Genomic DNA, 17,189 nt, shown 5'->3' with positions numbered 1-17,189 from the left:
CCACCCTGGGTCCTCTCTGTTCACCAGTACCTCTTGTGGGCCAGACTAGCCCCTTTCCTGAGCTTTCCCCGGTCCCCAGCTGTCAGCTTCTCAGCTCAGCCACAGCCCACTGACCACAGAGTACAGGAACAGTCTGGGTCTTTCTAGCAGCTGTCCACGCTGCCTTCCTTCTGCTCCAGCAGTTCTTTGATCTGCCAGCCAGCCCTCAGCCTCCCAGCTCAGAGAAAATGTCAAGTACCCTACCTTGGGGCTACCCAACAAGCCAGCTGGGCTTAAGTCACCTCATCTTGGAGCGCCTGGAAGAACATACCCAAGGGGGCAGCAGAGAGCTTGCGCCCCAGCTCAGGACTTGGTAACCTTCCTCATTTCAGGTGGGCCCACTGCCACACGAGTCTGTTCACCTGACCACTGAAAGAGAGGCTCAGGTTGTCTCTCAGGGATCCTCTGGAGCGTGCCCTAGAGTTTGTGTTTCATGTAGAGAAAAAAAAAATGACCTAACGTAGCTAAGCCTGCATCAAATACTTGTTAAATTACCTGGTGTTGTCTCCCATTATTTTGCAGAGAAATGGTGCCCTGCTTGGAAACCATGTCAATCATGTTAATAGTGATAGGAGAGATTCCCTTCAGCAGACCAATACCACCCACCGTCCCCTGCATGTCCAAAGGCCTTCAATGCCACCTGCAAGTGATACTGAGAAACCGCTGTTTCCTCCAGCAGGAAATTCGGTGTGTCATAACCATCATAACCATAATTCCATAGGGAAGCAAGCTCCCACCTCAACAAATGCCAATCTCAATAATGCCAATATGTCCAAAGCTGCCCACGGAAAGCGGCCCAGCATTGGGAATCTTGAGCATGTGTCTGAAAATGGGCATTACACCTGCAAGCACGATCGAGAGCTTCAAAGAAGGTCCAGTATTAAAAGGTAACCTTGAAAGGGTGATGCCGGTGTCTGCCCTTGTCACACCCGCTCTGCAGGGCCAGTCTTCTGCCCTGTGCTCTGGCCCATGGTAACTCCCTAGAGACATTTGTATTTGAACTTGAGAGCCACTTGCCTCTTGGCCTCTCTGTATGTAGCCTGTGTGAGGGACCTACCACATAAGGGGTCACTCACTACCCACCTTCTGCGTGGGGTGTTCTCTTAAAACAACAGCAGCCACAAAATCCACCTCCCTCGGTTATGGTAACATGCTTGGGACAGGGGTTGGTGAATGTCTTCTGTAAAGGGCCAGTATTTTAGTTTTGGGGACCATTCAGTCTCTCTTGCAAAACTCCCCAGCTTTGCCATGGCAGGGTGAACACAGCCAGGGGACATTCTTAAGCGAAGCAGTTGGGTTCCCATAGAGCTGTGCATGTAGCACTGGAATTTGGACTTTGTAGGACTAGAAAGGGCAAAAGGGTTTTGCTGCTTTTTACTTTGTTTTCTGCCCTTTATAAATGGAAAATCGCTTCCTAGATCGTGGGCCACACGAAAACAGATAGTAGGCCATAGCTGGCCAGCAAACTCTGGTTTGCCTGCCCCTGCTCCAGAAGACAGGCTGGTATCTGTGTGTCTAATGCTTTTGGGAATGTTTAACCCTTCTTCTCCCTCCTTCCCATGGTATGCCTTCCCTGGATAGAACCCGCTATTACGAGACTTACATTAGGTAGGTGCTTGTCGCTTCTGTCTTTGTTTGAAAACTGTGCTGTCCTGTTGTTACCCACTACATTTGCTCAGTGCCAAGTCATCAAAGCATTTGTTCTCAAAATGCCAGAGCTTTGCATTCATGAATGGGCAGTTCCCACTTATTTCTCACAAAGGACAAATTGTGCCCACCAGTCTGTCCACTTTCCCTGCCCCTGTATAGCTGGGTAGGCCTAAGCTGCTTTAGGGGTCCAGATTCTCATGTGGACTTAGGAGAAGCAGAGGCCAGACATCCTGAAAACCAGGCCCCAGATCCCTCTGGTTAACTTGTGTGCGTGTGTGCGTGCGTGCGCGCGTGCGTGTGCGCATGTGTGATGGGATAATCTCATGTACATGTGTTAACTAGACTTCTTTATGGGTGGAATGGTCACTTTCCTGGGGGCAAGAGAGGAAAGGGCTTCAGGATCATTGCTTCAAGTAAGACCAGGAGGTTCTTGGTCTGAGGAGTGAGCAAATGAGTTGCTCTTAGTTGATGTCACTGAGCCCTCTGGGGCTCCTGGGGCTTGAGGCCAGAAGGCAGGGCATTTCATGGAAATAGTGGTTCGACATAGGGCAGGGAAGCCTGTGGAAACCTCAGGAAGACATTTCCAGGAACACCTCTCTGGTGGCACAAAAGCCAGAACTTCTTCAGCGGCCTGGATTTGATAGGGCAGGACTGAGATCTCTGTCCCAGGTTCTGAAGTCACATTGGCTGGAGCTGGGGTCTGGGAGTGGGAAGTGAGACAGCTGGGAACCTAGGGACTTTTCCTGGGACGCCTGACTCCAGAGTGGAGGACTTTTAGGTCTGCCTTGCTCTGTTATTCACATTACACTGTGTCTATGTCTCAAGGTCTCTAGGCACAGTGTTTTGGCCCCGGCACTGTGCAAGGTACTGAGACCACAAGCACACATACGCACGGACACAGGCATGCGCGCGAGCGCGCACACACACACATACGCACGGACACAGGGGGGTAGGGAGGGAGAGGGAGAGGGAGAGGGAGAGGGAGAGGGAGAGGGAGAGGGAGAGGGAGAGGGAGAGAGGGGGAGAGGCAGGCACACAGAGGCACAGGCACAGGGCACTTCGGCCAGGGCCTGAGTAGTCTTATGGCCCTGGGGCAGGGATGTGTAGGAAGACGCGGGCACTCTGAGGGAGGACACGGGCTGTTGCGGAGGCATGGCTGAAGGATCTAGCTGCCACCTCCTCAAGCTCTCAGCTCTCTTTCCCAACTGCAGGTCCGAGTCAGGAGATGAGCAATTTCCAACCATTTGCCGTGAAGACCCTGAGATACACGGCTACTTCCGAGACCCCCGCTGCTTGGGGGAACAGGAGTATTTCAGTAGCGAGGAGTGCTGTGAGGATGACAGCTCTCCCACCTGGAGCAGGTGAGGGGCTCAGCCCGGGCGGGGCTCAGAAGACCAGTTGTCCTCTACTCTGCTCCTGTTCAGGGCTCAGAGAGTCACACACACTCAGGATTCCTCTGACACATCAGGGCAGGAGTTCAAGCTTGCCTTATTTCACCCTGGGCCCCTGGGGCCCTCAGAAAGGCTCTGGCCCTGGGAACTGGAGACTTCCACGGTGTCAGACCCTGCCATCTCAGATGTTAGATTGTTTTAGGGGGTGGGTATTTCAAGGCAGGACCTCTCTACATAGCACTGGATATCCTGGAACTCACTCTGTAGACCATGCTGGCCTAGAACTCACAGAGATCTGTGTGCCTCCATCTCCCAAGTGCTGGGGTTAAAGGTGTGCTCCACTACACCTGGCCTGAGAGATGAGTTCTTATTAACTGACTTAGGAACACCAGCCTCGGCTATATTTGCATAGCATGCTGACATGAAAGGGCCTCCTGAAGGTAGGGGGACAAGAGGTAAGAACAGCTTCACTCGAGCAGAGGTGCCTCCCCCAACTTCTGTCCTGCAGAAAGAATGCTGCTGGCTCAAATAGGCATTGTACAGGACTGGAGATATGGTTCAGGGGTGAAGAGGATTTGCCGTGCTTCCAGAGGACCCGGGTTCTGTTTGTAGCACCCAGGTGGCACGTGGTGCTAACAACTATCACTTAACTCCAGTTCCAGGGAGATCTGATGCCCTCTTCTGGTCTCAACGGGCACTGCATGCATAGAGCACACACATATATGCTCACAAAACACTCATAATAAAATATAAATAAATAAATCTTTTTTAAAAAATAAAACACATTGCAGCCAGTACTGGAGGACAAAATTGCCTACCCCAATCCTTCCTGACCCGTGACTCACTTTTTTCATCAGGCTGGGGTCACCAGGTTGAAATGGTGCTATGGGGAAGCCTTGCCTGGCTCCTGAGACACAGCCTCACCTTTACCTGTGCTCTGACAGGCCCTTTTCCACCACCTCCCACCAACGCCCAATTTCCACATTCACTTATTTGGAGCCACATGGACCTATGTACACCCCACCTCTGGGGCTTGTCATCCCAGGTCTCCCTCTCAGGTGTCCTGGCCACCCCTGCTGGTCTCAGTCTACTTTAACAGCAGCAGCAGGCCAGCCTTCACATCTCTCCTGTTTGGAACTGAATCATGCCCTTCAAACAAGAACCCAACCATGGAGCCCACCACTCTCTCCCATTTTTTACATTGTACTGAGCCTGCACACTGATGGCATGCTCTAAGCTCCATGTCCTGCCGGGTACTTGGAGAGGGCAGATCCTTGGGACAGGGGTCTCCAGGAGATGAGTAAAGGGTAGCCAGTTGATAAGCTTTGTGTGATCACCATTCGCTTCGGGCCTGAGGGTGTCCCGGGCATGAAAATGACTGCCATGTGTCTTATCCCAAGCCTCCAGCTCCAATCTCCGGAGATGGTCCTTGTTTTCTACCTGGAAGTTTCCACCACTCATAAGACAGGGCTTGTAGGAGTTAGGTCAAGTCTTCTTGCCCAGACCCTCACATGTGCCTTTTCATGTTTTCTCTCACTAACTGCCAGGCAAAACTACAGCTACTACAACAGGTACCCAGGCAGCTCCATGGACTTTGAGAGGCCCCGAGGCTACCACCACCCCCAAGGCTTCTTAGAAGATGATGACTCTCCCACTGGCTATGATTCACGGAGATCTCCGAGGAGACGCCTTCTACCTCCTACCCCACCATGTGAGGCCAGCTTTCTTGTTTAGGGTGGAGCTTCCCAGAGGGCACCGTGCCTGTCCCCATCCTAACCCTGGATTAATAATTGATGTGTGTTACCAGGGAAGTGCTGGTAACTCCTAAGACCAGCCAGTACCTGCATAGACAGTGCTTTCCTGGCCCAAAGCAAAATGGGGGCTCCCCTTTCTCCTGTACCTGTAGGGTCATCCCCAAGCCTCTGCCAACCCCTAGAAGGGCATTTGAACTTTGCCAAGTATGGGTGTTTGATGATGGTAAAGAATATCCATTTCTTGTGTTTTGGAGGAAAGAAGCTAAATTGAGGATTCTGTTCAGTAACCAAGAACAGCCGAGACACAGGAGCTCCTGAGCCTGACTGAGCACACAGGAAAGAACATGGGTGGCCATGCCCCACCCCAGCTGCCACGGCCTGCTGGGAGTCTAGTCAAATCCATTTGAGTGCTTAATATTTAATTAGCCCCAAACACATGCTGCTAAATGAAGCCTTGCCTTAACCCATAGATACCAAATGAACCAGGTGTAAGTGAGGCCCAGCAGGGGTCTTGGCCCTCTGGTTCCTGCCACCCCTCTTCCAGGTCTGTGTCTTCACTTATCCCACACCTACATAGCCAAGGGGACACTTGAGTGCCCTGGTCCCAGGGCAGTCCAGTTTGCAGACCTGGGGGAGGGGGAACATGGCTAAACTGGCCTGTATTCTTAGCCATCGGGAGTAGGTAAGGGCAGATAGGTGAAAGAGCTTTGTCTTACAGAGGCTGTAGTGCAAAGCTTAGTGGATGAGGGGACCCGGGGCTTATTTTAGCAGTAGGTCCTGAATGGGTGGGAGAGGTTGTTTTCCTTCCTGTCCCGAACAGCTGGCCTGCCTAGGTCTTAGGGTCTAGAGGTTGTGCCGACCAAGAGGGCCGTTTTCTGTGATTGCACTGGTTAGTAGGCAAGGAGTGGTCCTCTCTATAACTAGTACCAGCTCACCTGGGAGGCCCTGGCATACCCCTCAGGACTGACTCTGTTTCCGCTCCACTGGCCATTGCTGGCCAGCCAATGACCAGGCTTGGCCTGTTCTTCATTGTGAACCTGGCTTTTTGTGAAGTCCAAGGTGTCTGGGAGGCCTCTTTGGTCCAGTCCTTGAGAATCCATTAACTGAGGGCTTGCAGAAGCCTAGCAGCACAGAAAGTACAGTTGGATTAATGTAAAGCACAGGTGGGGTGTGGGGAGGGAGTCTCCCCGAGGCCCATGACAGGGTGGACAAGCTTCTAGGACTCAGCTGTCTTTGCCAAAGGATCCCAGAACACTAAGCCTGGTACACTATAAACCCAAAAGCTGTGGACCATCAGTGAGCCTCTATCTGCAACTGTTGTCAGCACACAGCAAGTACTTAGATACACTCACATCTAGGCTAGGGAAGGTGGATTCTTTCCAAGCAAAGAATTTGGTTATTTTCCCTGGTTAAGCTGATTGACAGAATCCCTCATTTTGAAAACAGAGGCTTAAATATGGGGACCTCAGAAAGATGCAGAGTGTTTGTAGGGCAGAGATAGGATAGCATGGCATGTCTACGATTCTAGAATGGATCTCTGCAATACATCCCGGGGCTTGTAACTCAGCACAGATTCCACTGGGCTGCCTGAGAGCAAACATTTGAAGTGATTCATTGCTCCCTTATCAAAACATCCCACAGCTGGCTTGTTCCTTTTAGTCTTCCCATCCCTAGTTGGGGCATTATGTAATTGTTTCTCTTGGATGAAGCATGTGACCTGCTTCTTCCTGGCCTCCTTGCTGAAGGCCTCAGAAAGTAGTCTTGACTCTCAGGACACATTGTCCAGACAGAATTTATATCACCACAGCATCCTGTGCTTTTGCTCCGCAGCCCATCGGAGGTCCTCCTTCAACTTTGAGTGTCTACGCAGGCAAAGCAGCCAAGATGACGTCCTTCCATCGCCTGCCCTGCCTCACCGCGCTGCCCTGCCCCTGCACCTGATGCAGCAGCAGGTGAGCTGCTCTGGCCCCACCTGGGATGCACTCTCCCCTGGGATACACATGGAGGAAGCAAAGAGCCTGCCCCTTCTAATCTGCTTATCCTTGAGCAGCCCTTCCTGGTAGATCCCCCAGGGCCCATTCTGCTGGAGTTGCACATGCAGCAAAGGGTGGACCGGGCATCCTTGGATCCATTCTTCCTGTCAGAGGACACTGGTACAGTCTGAGTTAAGGCAATTACAGACACTCGTAAGAGTCCCAGTGATGGCTGCTACTAATTATTCCTTCAGAGAGGTGGTTCTACCATCAAGCCACTTGGGCAGCTTCTTGTGCATGAACCCTCTGTCCATGAGAGTGGGCTAAGGGGGCCCACATGCCCACATGAAAGGCAACTGAGCCTGTTCACCAGGGCTTAAGGATAGAGGTACGCATTCATTACATATATATGTGTGTGTAGATATGTATGAATACATACATATTGTCTTAGGATTTCGTTGCTGTGATGAGACACCATGACCATGACAACTATACTCTTAGAAAGCAAAACATTTCATTGAGGCTGGCTTATAGTGTCAGAGGTTTAGTCCACTGTCATCATGACAGGAAGCATGGCAGCATCCAGGCAGACATGGTCCTGTAGGAAGAGCCAAGAGTTCTACATCTTGATCCAAAAGCAGTCAGGAGAAGGCGCTCATTCCAGTGAGCAGAGCCTGAGCCCAGGATTGTCAAAGCCCACCCCAACAGTGACACACTTCCTCCAATAGGCCATGCCTCCTAATAACGCCACCCTCTGGGCCAAACCACCACACATAGGTCTTTATATTTCCTGAACTATCTCATCAGAAGTGCTGTGTGGGCTGATTGATGAAGGGAGATGTCAGAAACCTGCACCCAGCCAGCCAGCCAGCCAATCTGGATCTCTGTGAGGTTCTGACCCCAAGCTCTAACCCATATGTACTCAGTGGCCATTGCAGATTTTCTAGTCACCTCTGCCAGCACTTAAAATATTTGTTTTGGAGTTACTTTATTTTACATGCCCTGCATATGTGTCTGTTCACCACAGGCATGTCTGGTGCTCTTGGGGTTTAGAAGGCATCAGATCCCCAGAACTGGAGTTACAGATGGTTATAAACTACCCATGTAGGTACTGGAGATTGAACCTGGGTCCTCTGGAAGATAAATTAGTGAGCCCAACCACTGAGCCCATTTGCCTGTATCATCATGGAAGAAAGATAAACTTTTTGAAAGCCCAGATCACTCAATGCCACAACTCAGACAGCCGAGGAGGTCTAAAAGGGGCTTGTGACCCACTGGGCAGAATCCCAAGTCTTACCTCAGCCACTGGCCTAGGTTGTCCTGGATTCCTTGGCTACAACTACAGTGTCAGTGCAAACCGGTATTAGCAGACATCCCAAGGTGGCTCTCCCATAAGGGACATGTGAGAATCGTGACTGTGCCCGGCATTTCAGGGCCGAGAGAACACTCACTGCAGGATGGCAGGCCTTAGAGCAGAGAGACATGGTTGTTGTCCCGAATGAGCCAGAGTCCCTGAAGTGTGCTTCAGTACTGAAGCCTGGAGAGGCCTGGGTAGTGTGTTCACACACCACAGCTTACCCATCTTCCCAGTCCCTCCTCATCCTCAAGTGGTTACGTAAGTTAGTAACTGACAGTTCAGTCATAGAGAAGGCCTTATGGCTTTGAGAAAGAGGAAGCCCAGTCTTTTATTAATCCCTGGTTCCCTGGACAGCTCACTGAGTGGCCTCTGCTGCACAGGCATCTTCCCCCAGGCTTTTGAGAGGCATCTCTGCACAGCTGCCACATGCCAGACTGGGACCAAGGCTCAGACCTCTCTCTGCTTCCCCCCTTAGATCATGGCTGTTGCAGGCCTAGATTCCAGTAAAGCCCAGAAGTACTCACCGAGCCACTCTACCCGGTCGTGGGCCACCCCTCCAGCAACCCCTCCATACCGAGACTGGAGCCCATGCTACACCCCTTTGATCCAGGTGGACCGCTCAGAATCTATGGACCAGGTCAATGGCAGCCTGCCATCCCTACACCGCAGTTCCTGGTACACAGATGAACCCGACATCTCCTATAGGACTTTCACGCCAGCCAGTCTGACTGTCCCCAGCAGCTTCCGGAACAAAAACAGCGACAAGCAGAGGAGTGCAGACAGCCTGGTGGAGGCAGTGAGTATGGGTGGCCTTTGACCACTGGACAAATCTTAGGTGGCAGCAGAAACAAGAGAGCCATGATCACATGGGGAGGGGGCAGTGGTGGGCTCTGCAGCCATGCCACCCGAGGGTGGCCTTTTGACATCATTTAAGGCCTGAGTGAAAGCTAGCTGGCACTGCCAAGTCCCACCAGAGAGTCCCATCCTGCAGTACCAGTCTGTGCTACGTCCCCAGTGCTTTCTCTCTTGCTCAGCTTTGTGGAGCCACTCAGCTTTTGACACCGTCAGAGCTGAGCTCATTTATGGTTAGTGTCATGTATAAAGTTTAGCAGCATGGCTGACAGGGTCACCAGAGCATGCCGAGCACCGAGAGCTGATGCAGACCTTCCCTCATGCCATCGATCTATCTCCTGTACAGGTCCTGATATCCGAAGGCTTGGGACGCTACGCGAGGGACCCCAAATTTGTCTCAGCGACAAAACATGAGATTGCCGATGCCTGTGACCTAACCATAGACGAGATGGAAAGTGCAGCCAGCACCCTGCTCAATGGCAGTGTGTGTCCTCGAGCCAACGGGGACATGGGCCCCATCTCCCACCGCCAGGACTATGAGCTCCAGGACTTTGGTCCTGGCTACAGTGACGAGGAGCCAGACCCTGGGCGAGAGGAAGAGGACCTGGCAGATGAGATGATTTGCATTACCACCTTGTAGCCCAGTGAGGGCAGACTGACTCCAGCCTGAGACGGGCACAGGAGGGCCAGGGATAAAGTGCCTCATAATTAGGAAAGTTTAGGCACTAGTTGGGAGAAAAACGCTCAATTAGACTTTTGTACAAGTGATTTCATGCCTCAAGGAAGCCATAAACCTGGTAGGAGCAGGTTCTGAGTGGCCTGGCATGTGCTATGTCACATGCTCAGGCCGTGCCTCAGAAGACAGTATATCTGGCCTGCACAGAGGCCAGAGGGCTGCCCAGGAGTTGGTGTCTCCCATCCAGGGTGCATGCCCATGCCCCTTTGCCTGCAGACATGAGAGAGGTTAAAGGTGATGACAGTCACCACGCCTGTGTCATTACCTCAACCACTGGTCTAGCATATCAGACACTCACTGGGCCTGGCATATCCATTTCTGAGCCCCCTCCCCCAACACACTGGTTCCTGGTTTCTGTGCAGCTGTTCTGAATGGTACACATCAGAACCCAGCCACTAGTGGTCACGACAAGGGGAGTGGGACCGGATCGTTTTGTTAAGCGATGCCAGTTTACATAAGAGACCATCACTCAGACGGTCAGTTCTGTCACATTAAGGGCAACTGTAAACTGGAAGAGTACCGCACTTGCAAACCAGGTAAAACTTAGATACGTTTAGTTTGTTTAAAAATTATAGATTTACTGTACATGGCTTGTAATATACAATTTGTATTTGTAAAGAGATGGTCTATATTTTGTAATTATCGTACCGTATTTGAACTGCAGCAATATCCACGGGTCCTAACAATCGTAGTTTCCCACCCAAACCTAGAAATTCTTAGTATTTTTACTTGGGCTAAACAGAATTAGGAGAATTAGAGCCAATTCTCACATGTTCAGTAAAAGAATCTTTGGGGATAAACTTTTGAGTTCCTAAGAACTTGGCACTTCAGAACTTTTTCTAAAATATTTTGAGTTACTATAAACCTATCTTTCCGTAAGATATCAAGTTGACTAATTTGCAGTCTTTTCTTTGGGTTCTATGATTTTATATTGCACCTCCCACCCACATGGGTTGCCGTTGACTTTGGTTTGGTTTTATTTTCACAACCCTCTGGTCAGTTAGTTATGCAGCAGGTCCAGGTGGCTACTCAGCCCAGTGGCATCCACTGGTCTGGCTCCCTCAGCTGCCCACGCAGGATGCTTCTGGGTCTCTGACATGGAGCTGCACAGATGAGCGGCCCATGTCTGCTCACATCCCCAAGGATGCTTAAGATCTAGGAGGTATACCACAGAGGGGGCAGAGGGGAGCACCGTGGTGTCCTGTGAATGCAGGTGGTCTGTGGAGTCCTGTCGCCTTTCACAGCTGCTGTGCAGGATTCTCTTCGAGAGCTGTCACACACAGCTGAGCAAGGGCTGAAGTTTTCATGAGAACACAAGCACTCTGACTGCACACCTAGGGACAGTTAGCTTTGGAATCGTTAGAACTGTCAAGATTTCCTGACAGCGACATGAGATCTCATCCCATCACTTTCCTAAGGATTCTCTGCAATCAAAAATACAGGTAGCAATTTGGGTTCAAAATTTTTAACTAGTACACAGACAACCTGTGGAAACTTTTTTTTTTTTGTAAATAAATTTTATTATAAAGACCTCGCAAACCTCTTCGGAAGACATTCTTACTCCAGATGCAGGCAAAAACACTTCAAGGTTTGTAAATGACTATTTCCTGACATAAAGCCTTTTTTTTATTAAAATGCAAAACATTCTTCAGAATAAACTCTGTATAATGTCATCATACGGGGGAGCTCTCCTCACACAGCTGGCTCTACTGGGAGAGCTTTGGGCGGCTTTTTCTGCCCTTGGTCTCCGAGGCCGATAGTAACTTCACACCAGCTGCAGAGAGTGCTGTTCTCCTAAAGGGCTAAACCACCATCAGCATTTACCTTGGACTCTGTCGTGCTGGGTTTCTGTCTGTCTGTCTGACTGTGCGACGTAACATCAGCAGATCACACTCACGTGTTCTGGAATGGGTGATCGTTCCCAAAGTCAGCCGTCAACGCTGCCTGGCGTCTCAGGCTGTCCTACTTCCCGGTGTGTCTGCTTTAAGCCTGGTTCAACCTCTCATCTAATATTAAATTTCTCTTTGTAAGAAAAACTTGAAGTTGTAGAGCATGGTTTTTCCTCCCCTTTAAGGAAGTTTTAAGACTAAATAGTTCTGCTCTTTGGTTTTCCTACCCTGCCCCACCCCACCCCCCTGATATTGAGGTCTTTGGAATGCTGCTTTTAGTTTAAGCTCCTGCTTTTAATGACATTAAAAGGTGGAAGTCACTATGATCTGCTCACCATCAGCAAGAACCTCATTTGGGATGTCTGTGAGGTATGTGGACTTGTGCTCCATCGTTCTAGAAGGTGTAGCCCTTTGAGGGTGTAGCCCTAGCCACTTGAAGAGAGCATAGCTGGGGTGCACTACCCACTTCACAGTGGTCCAGCTCTTAAGCCAGACCAGCTCTATTCCGTGCTGTGTGCTTTTTACTATCTACGATCTTTATCAGCTCGGCCTTTATTTGGGGAGGATGGAGTGTTGGTTTACTTGTACAAACACCACCAAATCATGGGCACACCTCTCACAAAACCCACTCCAGCTGCGCTTTCCCAGAGGGCAGTGGAGACCTAGGGAGAGGCTCGGTCTCCGGTCTCTGATTTCAGAACAAGGGTGAAGAGAGTGGTTGAATATACAACAGCCCAGCCAGCAGGGGCTAGGAGGTAGGTCATGTTCTCCCCCCCCCCCTCCAAATTTGAAGATTAAAATATTTGCATTAGGTTTGATATTGTGGTAGTTTATCAGTGGAAATATGAAAAACCTTGGGGCCTGAGGGATGTAGTGTGGGGGCGGTGAGAAGAATCTATTTGAATTTATGGAAATGAGGCAGGGCTCATGTGTTACAGTGTCCCCACCTTCTGCTTCTATGAGGTTGTCTGGTCATGCTAGCAAGTTGTCCCTGTCTCCATCCATGATCTGTCTGTGACCCTGTCAGGAACACACTTGGCCAACAGTGAGGTGGGCCCAAGTCCCATCAACACAGCAGGGCTCCCCACAGTTCTTTTTAGTGCTAGGAGTCAATCCTGGGGCACATGCTTGCTAGGTGTGCAGGTACTGGTTTTGGCAACATGTGGCCTTCCATGTTTGGAGTATTACAGGCTCTTTGCCAACGAGCCTACTTAACTAAGCCTGTCCAGTTTCCCCAGGAGACTCAATCTTAACTGCCTGTGTGAACCCCACTTTAGAACGGAAGCAGGACTATACCATTCTACCACTCTGGCTCCCTTGTGGCACTGGGACTTCCAGACAACCCCAGCATGTGGATTCGGCACCGCAGGCAAGACTCTCCTGCATGTTCATCCATTCTGTTTGGACTGGAAACTGGAATAGCTATGGGGGCTTCAGCGAGGATCCCTCCAAAGCACATGTTCTGTCCTGACGTGGACATCTGTGAGTTCTGGGCATGTAACATTGACTTCTTGTCTCCGGAAACTCGTTTCCTTACGTGGCTAAATCATGTCAGCACGTGAAGCCAGCCTCCCTATGCTGAAGTGAGAGAAAGGCCCAACTGCGACTGAGGAGCACGCCAGGTTGATCTTCACTTATTCTCAAACACCGCTGAGCCTGAGAGGAGAACATGGCCCTCCCAGGGGTGACACCTGTGCTGCTAAAGATGCTACGGATGACGGCTGTCTAACACCTGCCCTGTAAGGATCTCTTGGCAGACCTAGGATTTCCTTGACCTCCTTTTGGAACAGGAAAAAAACAAAAAACAAAAGGCAAGGCAGGTAAGATGAAATAAAGGCAACCTGGTTTGCAAAGTAAAAGTGATGGTTTATAATTTGTTTTTGAACCCTAGGGGACCCTGGAATCCTGCTATTTCCCCTCTCTTCTTCACTCAGCAATGTGATTTCTATACAGCGATCCCTTCCTTCCCTACTACAGACGATGGCTTTGGACATCTTCAGGAAAACTAACCTACAATGCATCTGACCCTCATTCTCTCGTAAGAACAGTCGGAACGAGGCATCTTGGCTCAAAAATTAAGTTATCGGTTACATCGAAATTTATGAGGAATTTCCAGATCAAAGAGCTCTTGTAAATGCTGCTGGTATCTGCTCCTCTGACCCCAGACTCAAATTCTAGCTGGTTTATCTTTCACCTCAAAGTCCTTTGCTGTTCTCCATCAGCCTTGGTGCCATGCTCTCTGTTCTCACGTCTAGAGAATAAGAAACGGCCAGCCCTGTCAGCAGAAGTAGCTCTGGTGCCTGGGCCACTTCCAGGGCCACCATGAAAGGACCTTGTGGGCTCATGTCCTTGGCATGAGGTAGTGACTGGCATGTGGGACTGACTCTATACTCCTGCACTTTTGTGTGGTAAGGGTTAAACAATAAAACCTTTGGCAGTGAGGCCAAAATGGCCTTTTCTTGAACAACGTCCTGCAAGCCTCTCACCTGGACGGTTTCATAAGATGAGAACCAGAGAGGTAGGCATGAGTTGTGCAGTCACCTGAGCCCTCGTCCCTGCGCCTCACCCTTTAGATTTAAATCAGGGCAGGAGAGAAGTGCAGAGGGGGATGAGGCATCCTCTAGCTGCTGCCTGTCCCTCTAATCGGGGACATGAGCTCAGGTTACCAGCCTGGCTGAGCTGTTGCCTGCCTCTTGGCTTCAGCTAAAGCTTCCTTAGAGAGCCAGGTCCAGTTCAACCACCCTGACTTTGCAGGAATGGCCTCAGGTGGGAGACCAGGGAAAGGATCATCCTAGTCCTTCCTGGAAGCAGAGCTCTGAACTGGAGACAAGAAAACCATGTTAGCTACCCCGCCTGCTAACGGCAGGCGGCCAGGCAGAGGGCCCCAGCTTGCTTGCTAGGCTTTTTGTGGAGGGGCATCAGAGAGACACTGGGAAAACGGACTTGCCTCACTGCCTACCATGACCTCATTTCCTCAGAAACCATGAAAGTCTGAGCCAAGAGTCAGGGTATCTGGGTCCCAAGTATCTATACCGTTTCAGAAATATCTAGGGCAGGGCTGTACTGGCTGGATCTCTTGGTTTGGCCTGAGTTCCTCTGTCGTCCTTAGGCAATGGCTGTCTGTCTTAACGCTGGGTGTCCAGAGTCTGGGGCTTGTAGACAGGAACATTCTTGTCCTCGAGTGCAGGGTGTCCCTTAATAATGTCGGCTGCTTTCTCTGCAATCATTACCGTGGGAGCGTTCAGGTTGCCACTGACCACGCTGGGCATGATGGAGGCATCAATGACCCTGAGGTTTTCTACGCCAATGACCTTGGTCTGCACGTCAACCACCGCAGTGGGGTCAGAGGACTGGCCCATCTTACAGGTGCAGGAGGGGTGGTAAGCACTGTCCGCCTTTGCCCGCACAAAGGCATCTATCTCTTTGTCTGACTGGACGTGGCTTCCGGGCTGCAGCTCTTTTCCCCGAAAGGGAGCCAAGGCTTCTTGGGCAAAAATTTCTCGTGACAGCCTCACACACTGACGGAAGTCCTCGACATCGGTTTCTGTGGAGGAGAAATAAGTGAGGTCCCCTTCTCTTACTCTGCTGGCCAAACCAGGGGACAAAGGACAGGGACATGGAGAACCATGCTACAGAGGCAGTTAGTGACGACCAAGTATCCTAGACAAACAGTGCCAGGGGTAAAGATGTATAGTCTATCCCTGCTGCCATGTGGCTGGGAGGTGAAACCTTGCTCATGAGGCATGAGTCTCTGTGGTGCGTGCAAAGAGGCAGGCTTGGGAATACAGCGTGCTCTCTGGCGGGGAAGGCCAGGCAGGTAGTACGCACAGGCCTGGCAATTGTCCCTCCTACAGATGGGCCTGAAAGTGGTACCTCTGTCCTGCTGTGCTGTGAGGCCCAGGCTACCTTGTGTGACCTAGAACTGAAGGCAACCCCGGTGTTAAGCACTAGGATCCAGAGTAAGGGTGAGGGACAAACGGAACCTTATTAACATTCCCTAACTCGATGGCAGGCCCAGGGGATACAAAAGCAGCGTCTGGGTTGTTACCTGTTGACAAGTAGTTGGGATAGATCACAGGGTGGTCCCGGGGGTTGGCGCTTCTCAGTTTCAGCCAGCCCACACTCGTGGCCCTCATGGTTCCCACATGCACCTAGAAGGGTTCAGAGGTAACAGTTCACAGTAATCTCCATTAGCTACAGCTCAGACACTTAGAGAAGCCCCAGGTTCCCTGTGGGTGGGCACTCAGCATTTAGTATACAGCCCTCCATCCTGTCTGGCCTTTACTCCTTTGTCTGAAACTTTCTTGGGACGATCCCCGGGCTGAGGAAGTCACTGTAACATGTCCTCCCCTCAACACATCCTGTGGGCAGACCCCTGGGCTCAATCCCTGGGGCTCCCTTTCCCCCTCCAGTCAGACAGTAGGCATTGTGGGCAGAGTACTAAATGGAGGTCTCCATGGTGGGACAGATAACACCATGAACATCTATTCTAATGCAGGAGCGTGGAGGCAGAGTCTCTGGCCATGGATGGCTGCATACCTGGTAAGCTTCCTGCTGGGTGGGTTTCCGCCCATGGTCAATCACTTGCGATGGCAGGAAGTGGAACTGGATGTCCGGATGAGTGACCCCAGGTCGGCTGCGGATGAACCCTCCGGTCTCAAGATGGGCTGTGGCTCCGTCCCCTGAAGGTCACATGAGGACAAGGCAGAAGAGCTGGTCAGGGTACAGCAGATGGCCCAGCTCTACCCGGTGTCCCTCTTCTCCCCCGTGTCTATCCTCCTGGCCTTGGGGCTCAGGGCTCGGCACCAGGTTTGTCCATAACCTTTCTTCTTTCCCCGGGCAGCCATACCCAGCGTTACAACTTTAAAAACACTAGCTCCATGCTAAGCGAGGGGCGTCAGGTCTGCCAAGGCCACTTGTGTTATGAGCTCTTCGTCTTGCTGCTCAGTGAGCGTCACCTCGAGCAAGGTTCTTGCTCAGTCCCTCGACGTGTGCTACTACTGCCTCTTGTCCCCTCGCAGAGACCTGCCAGACAGGACCTTTGTGCCCTCACTTCACAGAGTGGAAAAATTGGCTTGGGTTGTCACCTGGCTTTATACCTAGCAACCTGAGGCCTGTCTTGGCTCTTCAGGAAGAAAACCACGATGCCCACAGACCGTAGCCACCAAGTACCCCAGGAGGCAGCCCCCACCTGTGTAGCTCCAGAGCCACTCCAGGCCGATGCAGACCTTCCGCAGAGGCTTCTGGGCAGAGTGGAGGGTGATGGGTTGTGTGCACGCTTGCTGAACGTAGACCTCCAGGTGGTCCTGCAGGTTCTGCCCAACTCCTGGCACAGGAAGGAATGGTTAGGGAAAAAATGGCGGACACAGGGGTGAACCCCTGGCTTTGGAAGCTTCTCTCTAGTCCGCTTTGTCTTCCTGCCTGCCCTGGCCCCCAGCTTGGAAGTTGCTTCCCTGAGGCACGCCTTCTGCTCTCTCAGACAAGTCCGGCTCTTTCTCCAATGCTGCTAAAACCACCCACTCTGTCACTCTCTCTACAGCAGTCACTC

General features: G+C 51.2%; 2 protein-coding genes across 21 annotated transcripts in view; one reads left to right on the top strand and one right to left on the bottom strand.

The window, feature by feature from the left end:
- Cacna1d (calcium voltage-gated channel subunit alpha1 D) overlaps positions 1–11,264 on the top strand; it is a 322,551-nt gene extending 311,287 nt beyond the window's left edge. For 12 of the 13 annotated variants that reach the window (XM_085828488.1, XM_085828485.1, XM_021182194.2 and 9 more), the window contains 7 exons: positions 562–926; positions 1,621–1,647; positions 2,901–3,050; positions 4,628–4,791; positions 6,665–6,786; positions 8,640–8,960; positions 9,363–11,264. In XM_085828488.1, coding sequence (XP_085684614.1) covers positions 562–926; positions 1,621–1,647; positions 2,901–3,050; positions 4,628–4,791; positions 6,665–6,786; positions 8,640–8,960; positions 9,363–9,656 — 1,443 coding nt within the window. In that variant the 3' untranslated portion in view covers positions 9,657–11,264. The remainder of the gene's footprint in view (positions 1–561; positions 927–1,620; positions 1,648–2,900; positions 3,051–4,627; positions 4,792–6,664; positions 6,787–8,639; positions 8,961–9,362) is intronic. The other variant, XM_021182195.3, reaches the window with a different exon arrangement.
- A 2,219-nt stretch (positions 11,265–13,483) lies between these two features.
- The window catches only part of Chdh (choline dehydrogenase), a 31,220-nt gene continuing 27,514 nt past the window's right edge, over positions 13,484–17,189 (bottom strand). For all 8 annotated transcript variants that reach the window (XM_021182197.3, XM_029468892.2, XM_021182199.3 and 5 more), the window contains 4 exons: positions 16,833–16,967; positions 16,181–16,323; positions 15,690–15,792; positions 13,484–15,185 (listed from right to left, as the gene is read on the bottom strand). In XM_021182197.3, the coding sequence (XP_021037856.1) occupies positions 14,767–15,185; positions 15,690–15,792; positions 16,181–16,323; positions 16,833–16,967 (800 nt within the window). In that variant the 3' untranslated portion in view covers positions 13,484–14,766. The remainder of the gene's footprint in view (positions 15,186–15,689; positions 15,793–16,180; positions 16,324–16,832; positions 16,968–17,189) is intronic.

Source organism: Mus caroli, unplaced genomic scaffold (assembly GCF_978045245.1).
Source record: "Mus caroli unplaced genomic scaffold, Mus_caroli_1 scaffold_12, whole genome shotgun sequence".
In the NCBI taxonomy this organism is placed as follows: domain Eukaryota; kingdom Metazoa; phylum Chordata; class Mammalia; order Rodentia; family Muridae; genus Mus; species Mus caroli.
The sequence above is the reverse complement of the archived record's forward strand: the minus strand, read 5'-3'. Positions and strand labels throughout refer to the sequence as shown.